This window comes from Drosophila suzukii, chromosome 2R (genome assembly GCF_043229965.1).
Source record: "Drosophila suzukii chromosome 2R, CBGP_Dsuzu_IsoJpt1.0, whole genome shotgun sequence".
In the NCBI taxonomy this organism is placed as follows: Eukaryota; Metazoa; Arthropoda; class Insecta; order Diptera; family Drosophilidae; genus Drosophila; species Drosophila suzukii.
The window spans coordinates 19,453,633-19,473,803 of NC_092081.1; the positions used below are offsets into that span (position 1 = coordinate 19,453,633).

Sequence of the window (20,171 nt, forward strand, 5' to 3'; positions counted from 1 at the left end):
CGTATTTTTCAGACAAAATAATGTTTATTTCTCTATCATCAGCGGGCGCTGCATTTTCTCCTGCCAGACTTTTCGCCTTTTATTGTTTTGTTTTCCGCCAAAATATTTCCATCTCGCCAAATGCATTACACAATGTTTAATGAAATGAAAATAATGTGGTGAAATGGCAAATACCTAGCCCGATTGAAAGTGCAATCTTAAAGAAAATGATACGGTTTTTGATCTTACATACAATTTAATTTAATGGGATGCTTTGAAATTTATTAACAGGCATAACATTGCTTTGGGAATTTCATTTATATCTTATATTAAATGCATGTTATGATATAATTTCCCCCCTTCAAAATTGTGTAATTTTGATAATAGTATTTTAAAGGTTGGTGTTTTAATGATTAGATTTGGTCAGGACTTAAAAGTATTCATTTGTAATATGCCAATATTATGTTAGTTACATTTTTTAGTCACAACACTTAAAATGTTTTTCTTTTTTTTTACGTTGACTTACATAGATTCACGAAATAAATCATCGAAAGGTCATGGTGTTTATATTTCACCACTTTTGTTGCAATTTTTAGGGGTGCAATACTCTCAAGGTCATTTTCAGTTTAAATTTATGCAAGGGAGAATGTTTCAGATGAATTTATGTGGGCTTCGGGGTTGTAAATATATATTTTAATAAAATATGCGTGCAACCCAAAATAGCTGACCCACAAAGCCAGTGAGCTACATTTTCCCTAGAACCGGATCTGAATGCCCCTCTACCCCAATTTCCACCTCATTCCTCTTAATTTGGTCCGCTGTCTAGTCTCATTTTTTGGCCATCAGAGGTCCGAGCAACAATTACCCGCAGACACAACAGCCATGATGAGTGGGCACCACGTACACCCACTCTATTCGCCCACCTATCCGTCCACCCATCCTGCCCCGCCCACCGACCGCCCCTTTTTTGTGAATGACATCCGAGGATTGGAGGAGTGCGCAGAATCCTCTCTATCGATTAACTCATAAGGCAGACAGCTCTCTTCGGTAAAACTTGGGATAGGGCATGGGGATGGGTTTTTTTTTTGGGTGGGGATCTGATGCGGATGTGAAATCAACTGCGTAGTAGTCAAAAGTCGAGTTGGACGGGGCGTTTCGGGGGTGTGGCACCTGCTGCTGTTAGAGGGATATAATGTTCGAGATGCTTAATGCGCAATTTAGTTAGGGGTATGTGGGATACACCGAAGTGTAGGTCAGTTTGCACACTTTCTCTCTTTGAACCCATCCTCTCTTCCTAAGTCTCTTTCCCACCCTTTCATCTACACTACCCCTTCCATTTCATTCCATCAGTTCTTCTCTCGCTGAATTATAATCGAAAATTGCATGCGAAAGTTGTATCCTTGGCACCAAAATAGTGCAATGCCCCCACTTTTTGCAATGCTGTTAAAGAACGCAAGTGACGCGAGCTGTAAATGGTTAAGCCTTTGTAAGAGAAGGGGATAAAGTACACTCAAAACTTTATAAATCAAGATTACCAAAGTAAAGTAGATATTAAATTATAACTTTAAAATTACTAACATACAAAAGTATTTGCTATACATTTTAAAAAATTTTGATCTTATATAATTTTTTTTAATTTACAAAAAATGATTTTATTCAAATTATAAAGTTAAAAAAAATGTATTTAAGATAGAGAAAATATACAAAAATGTATATTTTTCTTATTCAAACTTTATAGGACTCAATATAAAATATTATGGTAAGCAGAAGTTAGTTTGAAACAAAGTAGACCTGTAATTTGTATAGTCTTGACAACCTGGTTAAGTGAAACTCAATCCACAACCAATTCGAAAATCAATCTACAAGCCCTATAGCAATTTCAAATTTATCGTCGTCGTCCATAGAGACAAATTTATACCCAAATATACTGAGCGAATCTGGGATGGTGATTGTGCAGGGAATGTTCGAGATCTCGGAGCTGGCAGCTGGGAGCATTGGATGCGTGGGTCTCTATATGGCCGGATGTAATGCCCTGCCCATGCAGCATGTTCCAGATCTTCCGGCGGCCCTGTTCGTCCTGTCGACAGTGTTTCTCCTGCATCATCTTCGTGTGACGAACTGGCCACCGTTGCAGGAACTTTGGCGACTTCTATTGGAACTGGTGGCCTTCTACATGGGTACCCAGATCCTCGTGGTGCTCGTGTGGCAGCAGTTCCACAACCTGATGGATAAGGTGCGGGATACGGCTCTCAACACGCGAGTGGCCATGAATCTTCTGGAAATCAACCCCAAACTATTCATGTTTATGCGACAGGATGTGTGCTACTTTTTAATGCTCATCGTATCATTAGTGTGCACCTACAAAGCTGTAAAAGTAACACATTCCTTGGATTATTTCCTACCGGCGCGCAGGATTTATAGGTATTACGCAGATCAAGCTGAAGACGAGATCTTTGCTGATGTTGGTAGGTCTACCAAACGAACCTACCAGCGAAGACCAGTCTCCAAGGGTTCCTCACGTCGCTCCCAATCATAGAAAATCGAATCTCCCAGGCTAATCAATATTTTTTAATGCTTAATCAACGGTTTATGGCCAAACCACAAAAACACAAGGTGAATGGCACGCCGGGTGCAGTGCACCCACCCAAAGGCCAGATTCAAGAGCAGTTCACGCTTTCCAACATATTTGCATGCTTGAAAGAGCAGGGCCAACACGTAGACACAAAACCCACAACTTGTTTTCAAAATTTCCCGCCCCATTCGACAATCGATTACCGGACAATCTTATCGAGATTGACCAATCGCTTTTGTTCCACCTCTAGCAGGAGAGATCAAGAATAAGAAGAAGAGCACTGCGATCGGACACAAACAATAAAGAAATTAAACAATTAGCCATAATTTGGCAGTGTTTTTTCGGTTCCGGGGGTGTAACTTAACAGAGGGGAGAAGCTATGGCCTTTCTTTGCCCGGTGCGCATGCGGCGCGACAAGAAGAAAGGTAAGTCAGTGAAAAGCGGAAGAAGCAGCACGGAAAACGAAAGACTTCAATCACGAACTTGACGCACTGAAAAAAAACTAGCTGTGTTTAACTAAATAAATTTTTTATTGGTTTTATTTTACAATATTAAGTGGATAAGAACTTAATATCAAATAAAATTAAATTTATATTAAGCCTAATTGGTTGATACTAATATGTGGTTTTCAAAATATATTTATTTTTATTTTGTTTTTTGTTTTTAGCTACTAGCGCCAGCATAGAACGAGATTTGCCAGTTGTGGGAGGATTGGGCATGGGCCGCATAACTGGTTCCTCCAGCATTGAAACTCTGGTGAGAGTGGGCATCGAAAAGGAGCATGGTTTGAGGTACGTCGATCTAAAATATTAAACTCAAATCATTTTTAAAAAACCTGCCCCTACAGTCCCGATTCCAAGATGGTTGTGCTGCACGACTTTACTCCCTGCGTTGATGATGAACTGGAGGTGAAGCGTGGCCAGCTGGTCAATATCCTGTACAGGGAAAACGATTGGGTGTATGTGATTGGCCAGGACTCGCGGCAGGAGGGCTTCATACCCTTCTCCTACTGTGCTCCCTGCAACACCCAACTCGCTGATTTGGCAGTCAAAAAGAAACTACCAAGGGAGCAGTGCCCAGAGCAACCGATCGATGAAAGCATACCGCTCCTAGGTGCAGACAACAAACTGGATGTACTTTGCGATGAGACCTTGAATCCAGGATCTGCCAACAGCATGGAAAACATCCTGCTATTAGAGCCAGAGTGCGCTCCTTTTGTTAAGGAACCCTCCGGACGCTGTATCGTTTTGTACACATTTATAGCCCGGGATGAGAATGATTTGTCTGTGGAACGAGGCGAGTTTGTCACCGTGCTGAATCGCGAGGATCCCGACTGGTTTTGGATCATGCGCAGCGATGGCCAAGAAGGATTCGTGCCGGCCAGTTTCATCTATCCTGCAGACAGCGTGCGAGTTTTGCAGCAGCAGAAAGCCACTCTAAATGCCATGGAGACCATTCTTCAGCAGGGCCAACAGGGACAGCAGACCCAGCAACAGCAGCCGCCGCAATTGGGTCTGGGAACGGATGATCTGCGCTACCATGGCACAGAGCTGGTGATGCTGTACGATTACAAGGCGCAGGCTCCAGACGACCTATACCTTTCCGTACGTCGAGGAGATTGGATTTACGCCGATCTCAGTAATCAGACTGTCGATGGCTGGCTTTGGGCTTATGCTCCAAAAACGCGCAAATATGGATTCATTCCAAAAGCTTATGCCCGACCACCTGCCATGACCAGTCTCTAAGAGACTGTATCACTTTCATTATAATTTTATACATTTATTACCTTTTAAGCTTTTTCATTCACCATCTTATATTCAATGGCATTTTCATTGAGTAATAAATTGTGCCTTAGATTTATTTGTATGTGAGCTTGCATAACAATCGTATACACTTAATCTAATTAATTCATTCTTAACTGTAGGTAGCCCGTAAACGAATATCAAAAATATCTACTATTGTATTCCATTCAGTACCAGCTTGGGCAGCACTTGCTAGCATCTAGATCTAGATATGAATACTAAAGCACTGACGGGGCGAGCCCCTCGATATGCACTTGGTTTGGATTATTGGATTGGATATAGATTCCATGAGCGGTGCGAGTGCGCAGGGTTATGCTCAGCATAATGTTGTACACACTCGCACATCCAACTGGATTTTGGTTTCAACCACATCAGCGGAGGTCTACTTTAGGCCCAGACTGTCGTTGGCCGAGGAGCAGTGGGAGCAATTGAGGTCCAGGTTTCTAAAGAGAAAGATTGATTTTAATAAATAAAGTAAGATCTCATAGAAATGTTAAACCCACTTCATAGCCTCCCTGAGCTGCTCCTTTTCGTTCATCTCGTCGCGCAGCTTCTGCTGCAAACTGAGTATGAGATCGTTTTTGTTTTGTATCTGCAGCTTCAGATGGACGATCGTCTCCTCCTGGGCCTCGAAAATTGCCTAAAAGAACGGTGGATATTAGGTTACCATCATAATTACAAGACTAAACCGTTCCTACCCGACACTCCTCCATGGATTCAGAGTAAGAGGGCGGCTCATCTAGGCAGAAGAACTCGCGCACCAGCTTGCACTTGCGCAGCTCTTCCTTGGCCATCACTGAGTTCACGAAGATCTGGAGGCCCTGCACCCTATTGTCCAGGAAGACGGCATTGAAATTGTCGCCAAAGAGCTTCTTGCGCGGCAGCATGAGCGTGAGGTTGGGGAAAGTCTGCTTCAGCTTGCCATTGAGACGCACAAAGTCGGTGTAGCGTCGCATGACGAGCCAACAGTCGTTGGTCTCCGGATTCTCGACGCGAAGCTTGTAGACGGTGAAGCGCGCCCGTTCCTCCATCACTTCGTAGCCAATGATAGGCACCCTAAGCACGGCATTGGGATCCACGGGTGGAACCACCGATCCCGAGGAAAGCGTCATCTGGCTGGCGAACATGGAGTTGGAGCCGCCCGTGTGACGGGAGCTGGATTGGCTGTAGCCTAGGCTGCACTCGCTCATGCGGCGGGGAGCCCTACTGCTAGGTTCCAGGTCCACAGGATGGCCGCCTGCCTGGTGGCCATAGGAGGACTGCGTCAAGTCGCGATGGGAGCGAGCACCGCCAAGCATTTCGCTATTTCTGTTTGTTGGACTGATCCTAGGCTGTTCGTAGCTGTGGGAGCTGATCCGCTGGAGACACACCTCCGATTTGGCGTTGGCCACTGTCAATGGAGCACCTGAATTGCCGGCCAGGACTACGCTGACATCCCCCTCCGATTTGCTGCGCAACAGGCTGTTGTTTTGGTGCTTGACCACTTGTCGCAGGTCAGGATTCGAGTGGCACTGGCGCCCGAGTAGCGTGCGCTGCTGGAACAACTTCCGGTTTTCCAATCCGCGGCTGGAGTTCCCACTTTGGAGCAGCGATTTCTTCGGTGACGTCGTTGCTGTGCTGGCCTTCTTGAAGAGCGTTGCTTGTGGGGTTCTTAAAGGTGCCAGGTGGTTATTGTTATTACTGCCGTAGCTACTGCCTGTTTCTCTTTTCCGGAGCGCACGCAGTGACATCGCTTTGTTTGGTTGGGTTACGCTGCAGCTTTTGTTTGCTACATGACTTTTTAAATTTTCCCCAAAAAGAAATGGCTTTTCTCCCTTTTCTTTTGTTATTTCCTTTTTGTGGAGTGCAGTGTGACCGCACTCGATGCTGACCTAATTGCAATAGTGTTGGTAAGCGCTGCATTGGATTATCGATAGCGCTGGGCGGCAAACAGCTGTGGGTCTATCGAAAATGGAGCATGTGGTAAATATTATTGTTTTCCGTGGTAAATTAATAAAATAACAAATTTTCTATAGGAAAACGAAACCGAAGAGCTTATACAAAAGCTCGTGACTCTGAATGTGGCTGACGATGAGGAGGAAATCACAGCCCTACTCAAAACTCTGCGACTTTTGCTCACCAAAGGCAATACACATCAAGAGACTTTGGCCAGGAGTGTGGAGTTCGCCGGTTTCCTAGATGCAGTGGCTTTAAATCCACTGATGCGCACAGAGCACCGTGTAGTACACAATCTATCCCTCCAGGTGCTAGCCAATAGTGTGGTTAACAATGAGACTACCCAAGCACTCACCTGGAATCGGCATGGCGCGAAGATCTGCGAACAAGCCTCCGCTGCTCCGCTGGGCAGTTCGAACAATGTGCTCCTCATGATCATGTACAACATATATCTTAGTGGTCGTTCTCTCATCAGTGACCTGGTGGCGCTCCGGACTTGCCTGAGTCTATGGCGGGCTCTAAACGAAGACCAATGCACCTACAATTTCGAGTATCTGCACTTTTTCCTGGAGCATTTCATCGTCCAGAATGGCCGTGCCTGTGTGGCTTGTTACCAGAAGCTGGAGACCGAAGATCGCGTTGCCTTCCTCGACTACGTAGCTCACTATCTGAGGGAAAATAGCCCCAATGGCGAAGTTACTCTGTTTCTCCTACAGCACTTCGCCAAGGAGTTCCGCGTCAAATCAGATTGTCTCCTTCGCGAAACTCTCAAGCTTAAACATGAGCTCCATCCCCGAGAAGTTCACACTTTGCTACGCATCATTGCCAGCGCCAGTGGCTCTGAGAAGTATGCCAATGTCTACTACGCGGATCAATCGCTGTTCATCAACGTTAGCAGCCTGCTCAGATGCCTGGTTTCTGCCGGCAAGGAACCGGATGGAGGAGGACTGGATAAGCCCATGACGAAGCTGGAGGAGGTGGCTCTATCTTCGGGCATTGATGCGGGTTACGAAAAGAAGGTCTCCTACGAACTAAAGACGCTACTCGTGCGCTGCTCGGCCAATCTTCTGTGCGACAACAAGGCCAACAAGGGCTACTGCCTGGACACACAACTATTGCCCACTCTGCTCGAGTGCACCACGATGGATGCTCGTAATCCTTGTAAGAGAACATAGCTTACATGCTACAAAAATATTTAATCAATACGAATCCCTCAGTAATGCGGGAGTGGAGCATCCTGGCCATCCGGAACGCTTGCATCAACTGCCCGGAGGCTCAGCAGGTGATCGCTGGCCTCACCATGCAGGGCTCGGCGCCTAACGACATCCTCACCGAACTCAACCTGGACATGGGAGCGCTTCGCATCTCGGACAGGCTGCAATAACTCATCTAACCAATGTATAGCACACACACATCTACCCAAACGGACTTGGCAAACTAGGCACGACCACTGGCTGGCCAACAAGTGGTTAGATGTTGTTCGCACCACGTCATCCTCCGCCGCCCAGTCGTTGCCCCCTTTACGATGCGCTAATGGTATGCCAACAGATAGCCAACGGCATTCATAAACGCGATGTCAACGTTTAATGGCATAGAGGGGCGAATGTGTGGCGGTCGGCTAGCGTGGCTAGCGAAGATATAAAAATAGCTGCCCATGTACCATGCTCTGTGTACCATTAAAAAAGAGATGCCTAAATTCATCTAAAATCTAAATTTGTGCGCACACTGCCGAAGCATCAGCGGCAGCAGCATCGGAATCATCGGCAGAATAGAGTTCATGTTTATGGCGCAATTAAGCAACGATGACGTCTGCCCGAGTAATTCCTTGGGCGGCTTGCTGCAGGTGGCAGCTCCTCCCATACCATCCCATCCCGCTCCCATCGGCGTATGTAGAACGATTTTATGTTTATGCTGGCTAACAATGGCTGCCTTTGTTGTAGCTCGCCGCGCTCCCCAAAAAGAAAAGCGAAGGAAAAGGCAGGCGAGCGACAACCACTGGTGGCTAGTAGCCAGTCAGTCTGTGCTCTGCCCTGGCCAGCGGCAGACGGAACCGTGCCGCCGCGATACGATCCCATACGTTTCGATCAAAAGAACCCATAAACCCGAAGATCGCGCTCTTTTATTTCAAATTTTTCTTTGCTTCACGGGCAGTTTAGCCATTTATTTCGACTGTTATCGCTGGTAGAGTAACGAAATTTTATTTTAGACGAGCCGGGCAGCTCGTAAAACTCAACACACATCATTCATAAGCATTCAGCTTGGGGCCAGGCCAGAGATCTCCGTTGCATTGCTGCAGCTTTAATGGTAAACACCGAGTGGATCGCTCTTATATAACGATAAATCAGGATACCTGACAAGATGTTAACACTGTCTGACAGTTTATGAGGTGTATAAGGTGGGCACGGCGGCGTGGAGGAGGAGGCTGATCCAAATCCGCTGGCATTGGCATTATTTATGCGGGGCATTAATTAAATACACATTTCTCAAAATTCGCTTCTTTTACGCCGGGGCGGAATTCGTCGGTGTTGCGACGTCTGAATAATACGGCACATACCAAAAATACAATGGCCGACAGCAAGTAAAACAAAGGCTGAGATACAAAACAAATAAATAAATAGGCAAAGGCGAACGTTTCGCGATTTATTTTGCTGTGCGTTTTTTCGAAAGAAATATAAAATTTCTGCCTGTCAAAAGTGTCAATATATTCGCGCCCAAAATGAGACAATGAGTTGTGAATTAATGATGCTGTTTCGCATCCAACCATTTTGTCAGTCAGAACAAACTGCCAGCACACGTTTGAAAATCTTAAAATTATCTAAAAATACGGCAAACTGTTTGCTGTAATTTGTGCGTGGCGTGGCTAAAAAAAAAAGACTAAAAAACTAAAAGAAAAATTCGAAAAAAACGTACTCAAAAGAAAGTGGCACATAGGATAGATAGAACTTGTTCTTCCCGCTTAATGACGCACTTCATGACGCAAGTGCTGCAACTCCCCCAACTCCCGATGATGCAAATGCAGCTGCAACTTAAAGATCTATTCCCGGAATAGATCGCGGAAGTGGAGAGCAGAAGAATCTGGCGCCGTATAGGAATAGCATGGGGTATTTCTCCTTGTTTTCTTTTTGGGTTTTCCCCAAAATAAAAGAAACATGTACATATATAAGTTGACATTTTTGGTAGCCCAATTATTGTCGGGCAACAAAGAGAGGGAAAAACGAATATTTGAACGGCATCCACATGGCAGGCAGTACTAACTATGTATATGGCACTTGTGCACGCACCCCCTGCTCCCACCCAATCCCCACCAGCCACTCCACCCACCCAACTATCGCAACATCCCACTCGACGGCGGGGGCGCACCTAATTCTCGCAAATATTCCGCAAAGAGCCGAAATAATTTCGAAAAGGAATTCGCATTTTTGTCATCTATTTTTCTCGCCTGAATGTGTCCACTAATTTGCTTAATTTCTGTCAGAGACCAAAGAAGAAAAACCGTTTTCGAATGGGGATTTCTGGTCGTCGTGGCAACATGTAGGTAAATACATAAATAAAATAAAGCGGATTCTCCAAAACAACATAATTAATGGGCACGTTCTTGCGGATTTGCGTGTGGCAAGCAAACAGTTTGGGGCAAGAAAATAGTCTGGGTTTTGAAAACAAATTTTGCTTAGCAATTTCGTAAATCAAAATATATAAAAAGGTTTACTACTATTTTCTTTTCGCATTTTTCCTTGTTGTTGTATATTGAACGTTGTCATAAATCCCCAAATTTTATAATATTTAAAATTCATATAAGAACAATAAAAGGATACAATAAAAATTTTGATTAACATAATAAAAGTAAATAAATATTTGAGTCCACATTTCCTTAGCACCATAATAAAATACTTAGCAATTTTGGATCCCAAACAATAGCGATAATAAATCTATTTTAAAAACGTTTCATTTAATTACTTGTTGCTTCCTGAAATATCCCCTGTATTTTCAGTTTTTGTTTGTGTTTCTTTTCCCTTAAAATATCTTTTATCGCCAGTTTTTAAAACCCCAACGCTGTTGGTCTGTCTGCCACTGTTTGCCTAGTATAAAAATAAAATATTGTTTAAACTAGGGAGCTCTGGGATCGTTTGGGATGGGATGGGGGGCTTAGGCCCAGTGAAACACCTGCCGAATGAAGAAAACGGCGCCCGACAATGTCCCACATGTGTGCGAAATGTTCGCATGACTTCATTGTCTGGGGAGAGATTATAAATGGGTTAACTTCCTCGTAACCTCCCTCTCCCCCAGGAACGTGCGTTGTTCCATGTGCGTGTGGATTGCCCCTTGCCAACGTCCAGAGAGCCCTAGGAGGGGAGCGTGATCCGGAACCGGAACCTGCGCAAGAATGAAGCGCGACGTGTCCACGTCGACCATCGGTCGGGATGAGGCTCGCCGTCCGCTGATGGAGGCCTACATGTTCCAGCGGCGGGTGCTGCTCGGCTGCAGCCTGCTCATGGTGGTGTCCCTGCTGATCTGGATAGTGGCCATCTCGACCGATCACTGGATCATCATATCCGGCGGAAAGGGTAAGAATTATGCAAAAGACTTTAATTCGAACGCAGTTTCCTTCCAAGATTTAAGTTGAAACATTATTTACCATCCAAATATGAATAAAGAAAAATAATCACTCTGTTTATGAGATAATGAATACAAATAGGTACTTAAAATTGTTACTAACAAATTATAATACAAACAAAATTTGGCACGAGCCCAAAACAAAGCTTTTTAAATTATTAAATGCAGAGCAGAAGATTTTTATTTCACTTAAATTGTATAGTTTTAGACCTTTTAATAATAATATGGTCGTTTCAAGATCTGGTAATTTCTTAAAAGCGAAAAATATATGTTTACTATTTTTTTTTTTATTTGTACTATAATTATTATAGCGCTTCTTCATTTATAACAGTCAAAATTTCAAATTTAGCATTTTAGAAAGAGTCTCAAAGTTTCCTTATAAATTACTCATACGCTTTCTTATATATTTGTTAACCAGTTAACATTTGTACAACAATTTCTGACCTTGTGAACATAATATTTTACATTGAATAAGAGTACAAGTAGGAAGTTCAATTTTGGGTTGTAATAGGCATCTAATTGGCAACAGTACGTATAAGTGATAAACTTTGGAGCCAAGACGTAGATTCTAAAACGAATGTTTTCCTAACATAATATTTGTTATACCATAAAAGCTGTTGACAATAGAACCTTAAAAATACATTATCTTAGTTTAAAAGCATTTATAAGTTCTATGATATAATTAATTTATGACAACATCAAACTAAATCGAAACCTATAGTTTAATTCTTACTTGTCTTCCTTTTCAAAGGCATTTTCATCCCGGAGTCGCGGCGCTTCTTCATGTCCTCGCACTCGGGATTGTGGCGCCACTGCCGCAACACCATAGTACCGAATGCCATTGGCAATGCCCCGGTGGTGCGGAACTTCAGCTCCATGTCGTACACCTCGCAGACGAATATCAACGAGGCGAAGCGGAATCTCTCGCACATGGACTTCATCAAGCAGTTCGCCCAGGAGAAGTTGGAGCCGGCGGACAACTTCACGGAATCGGCGCGTCGCCACATGTTTGCCCACTGGGTGCGAGGGGAGGACGAAGAGTTCCAGACGCTGCGCAATGCCTTCCGCGCCCTGGTGATGAACACCGAGGAGAACCAGCGGCAGTTCAATGCCACAGCGATAAAGCCCATACCCATCAATCCTCTGGATGTCCAAGGGATTATAGAGAGGAAAACATTTGGATCGGCACTGCAGCGGGTTAAGTACAACAACACCTGGTCGTACTATGTGATCCCCGAGGTGGCCCAACTGGCCATCTTCAGCAACTGGACGGATTTCCCACTGGTGGTCCGACTGCTGGGCACCTACATTCGGGATATCAACATCCCTGCCTATGTTCTGAACGACGAGCGGGTGATCCTCATCCTTGTGCCTCCATTGCCGCCCAAAAGAGGCCAGCCCGCCTACTACACCTATATACCGAATCGTGAGTGGGTGGTCCAGGAAAGATCCTTTGATTTCACAACTAATCTTTTCCAGAGCGCTGCAAGTACATCGACATGTTCCCCAACTCCAATGCCCTGCGCACTGAGCCCGGCTTCGATGACGAACTATTGGGTAGGTAGCAAAGGAAGCGCTTTGAAGGCGACGGCTCCTAATTGGCAGTCGCTTGGTATTCCCTTTCAGACTACATCCGGACGCAGGCGTCCTTTGCCTGCATAACTCTGTTCGTGATGAGCCTGGGCGCCGTCTTCTCGTTCTACACGTTCATGAATCCCCGCTACATGTTCAAGCGCCTGGCAGGTGGCATCCACCTGGTGGCCGCCTCCACGGCTCTTGTGGTGCTCCAGGTACTCTTCTCCTCGATTGACTACACTAAGGAGCATCTCTTCTACGCCTATCCTGACGGAGCGGAGCTAACGTGAGTTAAGAACAGGAAGATAATGGCTTTACTATGGATACTTTCCTCCCTTCAGCTATGGCTACGGCGTCTACTTGGCCTGGTTCACCTTCGTGGACAACATTCTGTGCGGTGTTATGTTCCTCTGGTACTCGGGCAAGAAGAAGGGCGCCAAGGCACCCAACGACGAGGTGGCCATGGCCGATGAGCCCACCATCATGGGCAGGTAACTGAAGCTGCCACGATGACCGGGTATATTTTCTGGGGGATTCCTAATCCCTCCTGCGACCAAAGACCAAAGCAACCGGCAAACTCGCCGCTGTTGCTTTTCATTTCACTTTTGTTATTTGTTGTTCTCTAATGGCTGTACTTAAAATGTTCGCTTTATAACTAAATTTAAGAATCTCAAGGCAATAAACGAATTTTTTTCAGTCACTAATGACCGTTTAATTTATTTTAAATTTGATAACAGCAAACTCGATTGTGTTATCGATTGTGGCTATCAAAAATGGGCTAAAATAAATGAAAAAATATGAGATAAAAAACTTCTAAAAAAGAGTCAACAAATTTTAGAACTTTTAAATAATTACATTCAAAAAAGATAAGGAGATTTGCCGGCCTCTTTCACGTGTTACAAAAATTAAAAGGAGACCCCTTTAAAAAGTAGTATGACCGTACTGCACACAGAACTATTTAGCTGAAATCCTATTGAAAGCTAAAACATTTCAAATAAAAATAATACATTTCTTTCGTAAAACCCACTTTAATACAATTGTGTTTAAATAATACCCATTACTCAGAGGTAGACGCATTTATTCGGCTGACAGTTGTTCTTCCAAAAATCCGAGATATCTCAAAAACGCGTGGGAGAATCAACCCATAACAATCCAACACCACATTGGGTAAACAAACATGGTAATTTTAAAAACTTACATTAAAAATAAATATTAAAAGCTATTAACAATAAATATTTTTTAGGAACCGTTAGAACCAGATGTTATAACCACCCAAACCAAGGAGCTCACAGAAGCGGAGAAGCAAAAGTTGGAGGAGCAAAACAAACGTGGTTTTGTTCCCGAATTCAAGGCCAACAAGCTGGAAATAGATGCCCAGAGGAACTGGGATATCTTCTACAAGAGGAATGAGACTCGCTTCTTCAAGGATCGCCACTGGACGACGCGGGAGTTCCAGGAGCTGATGGACCAGGAGGAGTCGGGCGACAAACGCACTCTCTTTGAAGTGGGATGCGGAGTGGGCAACCTGGTGTTCCCGCTCCTAGAGGAACAAACCAGCGAGGAGGGATGTTTTACCAATGGTAGATTCTACTTCTACGCCTGCGACTTCTCACCCCGAGCTGTTGACTTTGTGCGCTCCAACCCCCTGTACGATCCCAGCCAGATAACCGCCTTTCAGTGCGATATCACGACGCAACAGGTGCATGAGCACATCCCAGCCAGCAGCCTGGATGTCTGCACCCTCATCTTTGTTCTCTCAGCAATACATCCACAAAAGTTCAAGGAGGTTGTGCAGAACCTGGGGAAGTTACTCAAGCCAGGAGGACTGGTGCTGTTCAGGGATTACGGCCTGTACGACATGGCACAGTTGCGCTTCAAGTCGGGCAACAAGATTGCCGAGAACCTCTATGTGCGTCAGGATGGCACCCGCAGCTACTTCTTCTCAGAGGAAGAGGTGTCCCAACTCTTCCAGGAGATCGGCTTCGAGGTGATCAGCAATGCCTATGTCCACCGACGAACGCTCAATCTCAAGGAAGGCGTCGATGTGCCGCGCATCTTCCTGCAGGGAAAGTTCAGAAAGAAGAATCTATGACCACCACAAACTAAGCACCATTGTTACGTATTTAGTTGTTGTATTTATTTTAAATCAATAACATGGTTCAAGTCAACGTTCAATAAATATTTGTATGTATATATTAGTTTACACATGTATATATGCTAATAAGTGACAGAACTAAAAGGTTTCCTGTAGAGTTCAATTGAAATTGCCTGGACCCAACTCTGGCTGAATGTCGAGTAGATATCGAATGTGTGAGCGTCATGCTGCTTACCTAAAACGAGTGAAATGCACCGGGATGTGTACGTTCTGTTCCCCGAAAATGGAACATAATCTCCCTCTGGCTGAAGCTTTAGCAAACGATCTCTACCGGGGGCTCCGTGTGTATACATTTTGTATATAATTCTTTTGACGTCCTAGCAACACTTAGTCTAACCAACAATTGGATTTGGAATACGATAATACATACGAACAACTAAGAAAACCCATCAAATTCAACAAACTCAAACGATCCTTAATCCATAAATTCAAATCTCCTCTCGCGCCACGGTTTTGTTCGGCTAATACACAGCGGTAGGTGGCGAATATATATAGTTGGGTAAGTGGATTTTGGGTCATGAAGATATTTTCGTGCAGTCAGGTAATCCTTGGATAGTTCCGAGTATTTACGATATAAGGTCCGACCAAAATGCAAGGGATATAATTGCATCTAACCAGAAACATTGCTTAATATTTAGGAAATTGGAAATATTAATAAAATTAATTGGTATACACGGTTATTACTCTATCAAGACTGTAAAAGAATTGTTTTAGAATTATCCTTGGATTATTTGACTGCCCTTACAATCTCTTATTCATTTTTGTTCATACGAAACCCACTCACCCCAGTTATGGTTGTAAATATATATACTTGATACTTGGATTTGGCTAATCGCCTTTGGAACGAGACGATCGATTGCACTATTCCGCCAAGCTGTGCTCGGCCAGCTTGCCGCCGTTGCTGCTGCTGTGTCCCAGCGGCGCCAGTTCGATGCTGGAGTCGAAGCTCTTAGTGAGCAGGTCGCTGCTGGTCACCGAGTTGGTGGTGCTGCTCAGCGGAGGCAGGGATGTGTTAGCGTTCGCGTTGGAGCCCAGCACGCCGTCGTTGAGGTCGCTGTCCACGCTGAAGCTGTTGCTCCCATTCTCGTTGATCAGCGAGAGCGTCTGCAGCGGCAGCACTTCGCCGGTGGGTGGCTGTTCCGCACTGGGATTCGAGTTTGGTTCCGCCTGCAGCTGGAGCAGCGAGTTGCGCTGCGTGTGCTTGTCGAACTTGCGCTGCGGTGGCTTCGGCGGCTCCTTGTCCTTCTCTTTCTCCTTGTCCTTCGACTTCTTGAAGCCCGCGATGAGCGCCTTGTGTGCCTGCGCCTTGATGCCCTCCATGCTCGGTCGCATGATGGAGGTGCGCGTGCCGGAACTCTCCTTGGTGGAGGGCGATTCCTTGGAGCCCGGCTCCGTCTCCTCAGTAACGCTGGCCAGCTGCTGCGGCGCCTGCGGCATGGTGAGGTCCTGCACCTGGATGGGTATGTCGTCGGGCAGTTTTTTCGTACGGAAGGAGGCGTTCGTGATCATAGACTTTGACACCGAAGTGGTCACCGTGGTGGTGGATGGCGTCAAGGCCACACTAAGGCCCATGGGTCCGTCGTTGGGCTGACCGGAAGGATTGGCGTGCAGCGAATTGCGCACCGCACTGGTCACCAGGATCAGTTCCGAGTACATTTCGTAGGTGGCCCGGTTGTGGATGTCGTCCAGGGTTTGGATAGCTATCGTGCCATAGCCATTGAACATGGCGAAGTAGATGGCGTGCACCAGTTCGATCAGGAAGGCGGCGGACAGTGGAATGCGTGGTGAGGAGGGCTTTGGAAAAGTGGCTCCGGTTGCAGGATCAGATCTAGAAGGGAATTATATTAGATATAGAAATAGCAATTATCTAATCCCACTTTACCCATAACTCATCCGATGACCGTGCCCCGACTTCGTGGTGAATCCCTGATTCACCAGCTGCGACGTGACCCGGCACAAGTGGAGCAGCGACGACTTTTGCGTCTGGCTGACCTGCTGGTTGTAGCAAAATAGCAGTGCCGTCAGGATGCGCATACGGTTCTGGGCGTGGATCGACTCAATACGCTGATGCGGTCCCCACTTGACCTCCCGGTTGCAGTTCTCCTCCCAGCGGCGCAGATCGGTCATGGGCAGGTTCTTCACCTCGTGGTAGACGGACGTCTGGGCCAGGATGGGCATGCGGAAGGCCACCACGCGCTGGCCGCCGTCATCGGTGGACACCTCGCCATTGTAAATGCAGATGAGCAGCGTCTCCACGCCGCGAGCGGCCTTCTTATCGCCGCCGGCCACCGAATGCAGGTATGTGTACACCAGCACCGGGATGAACTGCAGAGGGAACTTGTGGAGCGTCAGCTCCGGCGAGCGGTAAAAAGCCAGTAGCTGCTGGCAGATGTCGTGGACCAGCGCCTCGTTGCGCTGCCGCTCGTTAAAGATGGTGAAGATGGCCTCAGCAATCTCGGGGTCCGTTTCGTGCTCCACAACGAACGCTTCCGCCTCGGCAGGCTGACCCTTTGTCCGCTGGTAGTCCGCCAGCCAGTCCCTCACCAGTTCCGCCATCGATGTTGTCCTGAGGTTGTGACCGAATCTATAATATGGAATTGGAATGCCAAATCCGCAGTCAATGTCAGACTTTCAATGGGTCCTCTTTCGTCGACGCTCACCTTGACCTAGGTGGCAACTGGGATGCTAGCGATGGTGGTGGGTGTGCTGTGGAGCTGGGTTCAGGTTTCCGCACCCTGGGTTATGTGGTAGCAGTGGCTAATTAATTTATCGCCCGTCTCCGCTGCTGCTCCCTCTTAATTTTTTTTCCCAAATAAGCCAGGGCTGCATCGCAGTATGACCTTAAGAGGACCGTATATTTCTAGCAGTTTTGGTATTAAATTTATTACAGTATATTCTTACAAAGCTCATTGGTATATTTAACGAATGTTTTGAAGGAAAGATTTTAAAAATTCGTAATTCCCTAGGTTTAAATGACTTTTCCTTATTATTTTTACATAAATTAAATATGCTTGGCTAGCTTTTAGTTTAAGTTGTCAATAAATCTATTCAGACATTGATTATTTATTTTATTGATTTCTACCCATATTTATTCAGGAATAAATAAAGTAAATTTGCTTAATTTTTTCTTAACCTAAGTATGACAATAAAAGCATATATGGAATAGTGTGAATTTTATAAAATCTGGCATGATTAGGTCAGTTCTGGTGAGCATTTTCTTATTTTTTAAAACAATATATGGAATTTTCTTTAAAAAAAATATGTATCACCACTTACATAATTATTAATAATTTAACTACTTTCTCTATTGAGCATATGTATTATCTAATTAAGTCGTACGTAAAATATATATCGTACATTGTCTACGAGAAAAGGTTTGTGACTTTTTTTTCAGATCATTGCAGAATTAAGGGCAATCAGGCAGGGCAGACGGCGAAATCTTGACCAGGGCATCTCAAGGACTAGGTTTTCTACATTTGTACCTGTTAAATACAGGATCTGAGTCTGTAGGAAGTAGTCAGTTTTCACCACGCTATGACTTCTTTATCGTGGCTCTACGTAAGATCAGGTGCCTTTGGATTATCGTTAACTATAATAGAAGACAGTGATTCGGACTACGACTATGGACAACAAATTGGTTAGTTGATGGAAGAATGGAATCCGTTTAATCTTTGCTAGCTGGGCGAACGTATTAAGTCCTGGGCCAGCTCGACGCGCCGTCTAGGCCTCCAAATCTCCAGCAGACGCATCATGAAGTGAGCCACTACAAAGAAGACAAGGAACCAGGATCCGTGCTGCCACACGGCGAACACTAGCTCGCTGGTGGTGAAGGAACGCTCCTGCAGAACCCGATCGTACACCTTCACTGTGCGATGGGCCACGTCCTCCCAGTTGTAAAGCGTTTCCACCAGCTCATTGCATTTATAAGGACACATTACTGGCTCCGTATGGCTACTCTGATCCGCAGGGGGAGCGCAGGATGATGGCAGTTGTGGAGGGGAGGAAGATACATCCGCTTTCTTGCGACGTCGCCGCTTTCCCTTTCCATTAGCCTCCGACTGTAAATTACCATTGGCAGCAGGAGGGCTAACCTTGAAGGAACTTTTTTTATGCCGCTCGATGGCTACCAATATGGCACCATATATGGCATCTATTTCCGGCTCCACCAGCAGTATCAGACTCTTCGGCAGCACTTCTGGGATTCCACCCACACTGGTGGACACCACCTGCAGGCCACAGGAAGCAGCCTCAACAATGGCCATGCAATAGGCCTCAGTCAGTGAGGTATTCACGAAGATGTGGCCACGGACCAGGACATCGCGCACCTTGGCGTGCTCCACGGCTCCCACCATCTCCACCCTGTCCTGCATATTTGTCTTTTCGCGAATCTCTTCCAGCAGATCCCGCTTGGGTCCATCGCCCACAATAATAAAGTTCACATTTGGAGTGTTTTTGAAGCGCGGAATGATTCCTGCTAGCAAATCAATGCCTTTGCGGTAGACAAGACGCGAAGCCACTACAATGTTGACTGGGAAATTGAGATTATTAGATGATGAAGACTAATAAAAGCTCGTAGTCCTTACTTGCATCATTTCTGGGTCGCTGTTGGGGATCAGGGGTGAACAAGGCGGTGTCCACAGCATTGGGGATGACGGAAACTCGATGCTTGGCCACTCGAGCGCGTAAAACAGTGTTCTCCTTGCCTATGTGGGACACACAAATGGCGTGATTAACCATGCCCAAGTTGACCTCTAGAAGGTTGTTGGTGAGGGCGGCCGAGAGGTCAGCGAAGCCAAAAAGGCTGTGATCGGTGAAGACAGTCTGCAAGAGGAGGTAAAGAAGGCTCATTAGCGATTCTTGAGAACTATAGATTAGTACAACCTTCAGTCCCAGCAGGGAGCCCACCATCAGGGCCTCGTGGGCCAGTGCACTGAAGGCGGAGTGACCATGGACCACTTCCACGCGCTCCCGGAGGAGTACCGCTCGCAGCATGGGCACATTGCAGACGGCAGTGGGCAGGATGCACTGGTTGTAGCACACCTTGATGGGCAGATAGTAGACCTTCAGGCCACCGGTTACATAGCGAACGCCACTGCAGTCCCCGTAGGCGTGTGTCAGCACGACGATCTAAATATGGATAGTTAGCTAGTTTAAATAATCGTTATCTTTATTGGGGCTCCTTCCCAATTGGCAATAGTCACCTTGTGACCCAGACTAAGCAACTTTTGCGATAGGTTGTAGACGTGCTCCTCCACCCCGCCGATGCTCGGGTAGAAGAAGTCTGACGCCATACAGATGCGCATCTTTCACTCTGTGACTTCTGGGGCTTCCAATTAGTTGACATTCCACGTAAAAACAAATAAATGCGAAAACTTAAACAAAATCGGATCGGGAAGCTGTAGTGTGGCACAATGCCAAGGAGCGGTCGATGGTCTAGTGCTGCAAAACGGCGAAGATGGGTCTATTTATTAAGCCCTTTTTGCACGACACAAATTTCATTAAAATGTTAAATGAAAAATATTTTTTAAATGTGAATATTACC

At 45.7% G+C, this 20,171-nt stretch overlaps 8 protein-coding genes across 12 annotated transcripts; 5 read left to right on the forward strand and 3 right to left on the reverse strand.

Annotated features, from left to right (window-relative positions):
- Positions 1–1,775: 1,775 nt before the first annotated feature.
- On the forward strand, positions 1,776–2,515 carry LOC108009504 (uncharacterized). The gene has a single exon (XM_017073905.4). It carries the CDS (start codon positions 1,922–1,924, stop codon positions 2,513–2,515), a length of 594 nt encoding a protein of 197 aa, XP_016929394.2. The 5' UTR covers positions 1,776–1,921.
- A 317-nt stretch (positions 2,516–2,832) lies between these two features.
- Positions 2,833–4,411, forward strand: Dlish (Dachs ligand with SH3s). Its single transcript, XM_017073903.4, has 3 exons — positions 2,833–2,976; positions 3,219–3,342; positions 3,399–4,411. The coding sequence occupies exons 1-3, from the start codon at positions 2,931–2,933 to the stop codon at positions 4,294–4,296; spliced, it is 1,068 nt and encodes a 355-aa protein (XP_016929392.2). The 5' UTR covers positions 2,833–2,930; the 3' UTR covers positions 4,297–4,411.
- On the reverse strand, positions 4,378–6,221 carry Snx16 (sorting nexin 16). The gene is made up of 3 exons (XM_017073902.4): positions 5,052–6,221; positions 4,857–4,993; positions 4,378–4,796 (listed from the first exon to the last, which is right to left on the reverse strand). Exons 1-3 carry the CDS (start codon positions 6,081–6,083, stop codon positions 4,736–4,738), a joined length of 1,230 nt encoding a protein of 409 aa, XP_016929391.2. The 5' UTR covers positions 6,084–6,221; the 3' UTR covers positions 4,378–4,735.
- Positions 6,213–7,984, forward strand: LOC108009500 (ataxin-10). Of its 2 annotated transcripts, none has more exons than XM_017073901.4 (3): positions 6,213–6,315; positions 6,369–7,449; positions 7,506–7,984. In XM_017073901.4, the coding sequence occupies exons 1-3, from the start codon at positions 6,304–6,306 to the stop codon at positions 7,670–7,672; spliced, it is 1,260 nt and encodes a 419-aa protein (XP_016929390.2). In that variant the 5' UTR covers positions 6,213–6,303; the 3' UTR covers positions 7,673–7,984. The 2 variants fall into 2 exon arrangements, with proteins under 2 accessions (XP_016929390.2, XP_036669004.2); XM_036813109.3 differs by having other exon boundaries at positions 6,289–6,312.
- A 293-nt stretch (positions 7,985–8,277) lies between these two features.
- On the forward strand, positions 8,278–13,178 carry LOC108009499 (uncharacterized). 3 transcript variants are annotated; one of them, XM_036813108.3, is made up of 6 exons: positions 8,278–8,469; positions 10,573–10,850; positions 11,651–12,325; positions 12,379–12,456; positions 12,505–12,760; positions 12,816–13,178. In XM_036813108.3, the coding sequence occupies exons 2-6, from the start codon at positions 10,670–10,672 to the stop codon at positions 12,967–12,969; spliced, it is 1,344 nt and encodes a 447-aa protein (XP_036669003.1). In that variant the 5' UTR covers positions 8,278–8,469; positions 10,573–10,669; the 3' UTR covers positions 12,970–13,178. The 3 variants fall into 3 exon arrangements, with proteins under 3 accessions (XP_036669003.1, XP_036669001.1, XP_016929389.1); XM_036813106.3 differs by having other exon boundaries at positions 8,283–8,592; XM_017073900.4 differs by having other exon boundaries at positions 8,289–8,592; positions 12,526–12,760.
- A 244-nt stretch (positions 13,179–13,422) lies between these two features.
- On the forward strand, positions 13,423–14,672 carry LOC108010003 (tRNA N(3)-cytidine methyltransferase METTL6). The gene is made up of 2 exons (XM_017074791.4): positions 13,423–13,654; positions 13,718–14,672. Exons 1-2 carry the CDS (start codon positions 13,652–13,654, stop codon positions 14,564–14,566), a joined length of 852 nt encoding a protein of 283 aa, XP_016930280.2. The 5' UTR covers positions 13,423–13,651; the 3' UTR covers positions 14,567–14,672.
- On the reverse strand, positions 14,587–17,451 carry Hyccin (PI4KA lipid kinase complex subunit hyccin). Of its 2 annotated transcripts, XM_017074790.4 has the most exons (3): positions 17,290–17,451; positions 16,512–17,213; positions 14,587–16,457 (listed from the first exon to the last, which is right to left on the reverse strand). In XM_017074790.4, the coding sequence occupies exons 2-3, from the start codon at positions 17,183–17,185 to the stop codon at positions 15,491–15,493; spliced, it is 1,641 nt and encodes a 546-aa protein (XP_016930279.1). In that variant the 5' UTR covers positions 17,186–17,213; positions 17,290–17,451; the 3' UTR covers positions 14,587–15,490. The 2 variants fall into 2 exon arrangements, with proteins under 2 accessions (XP_016930279.1, XP_070850702.1); XM_070994601.1 differs by having other exon boundaries at positions 16,512–17,449.
- A 223-nt stretch (positions 17,452–17,674) lies between these two features.
- Positions 17,675–20,067, reverse strand: PIG-A (phosphatidylinositol glycan anchor biosynthesis class A). The gene is made up of 4 exons (XM_017072260.4): positions 19,831–20,067; positions 19,511–19,756; positions 19,213–19,450; positions 17,675–19,157 (listed from the first exon to the last, which is right to left on the reverse strand). The coding sequence occupies exons 1-4, from the start codon at positions 19,930–19,932 to the stop codon at positions 18,304–18,306; spliced, it is 1,440 nt and encodes a 479-aa protein (XP_016927749.2). The 5' UTR covers positions 19,933–20,067; the 3' UTR covers positions 17,675–18,303.
- Between the last annotated feature and the right edge of the window lie 104 nt (positions 20,068–20,171).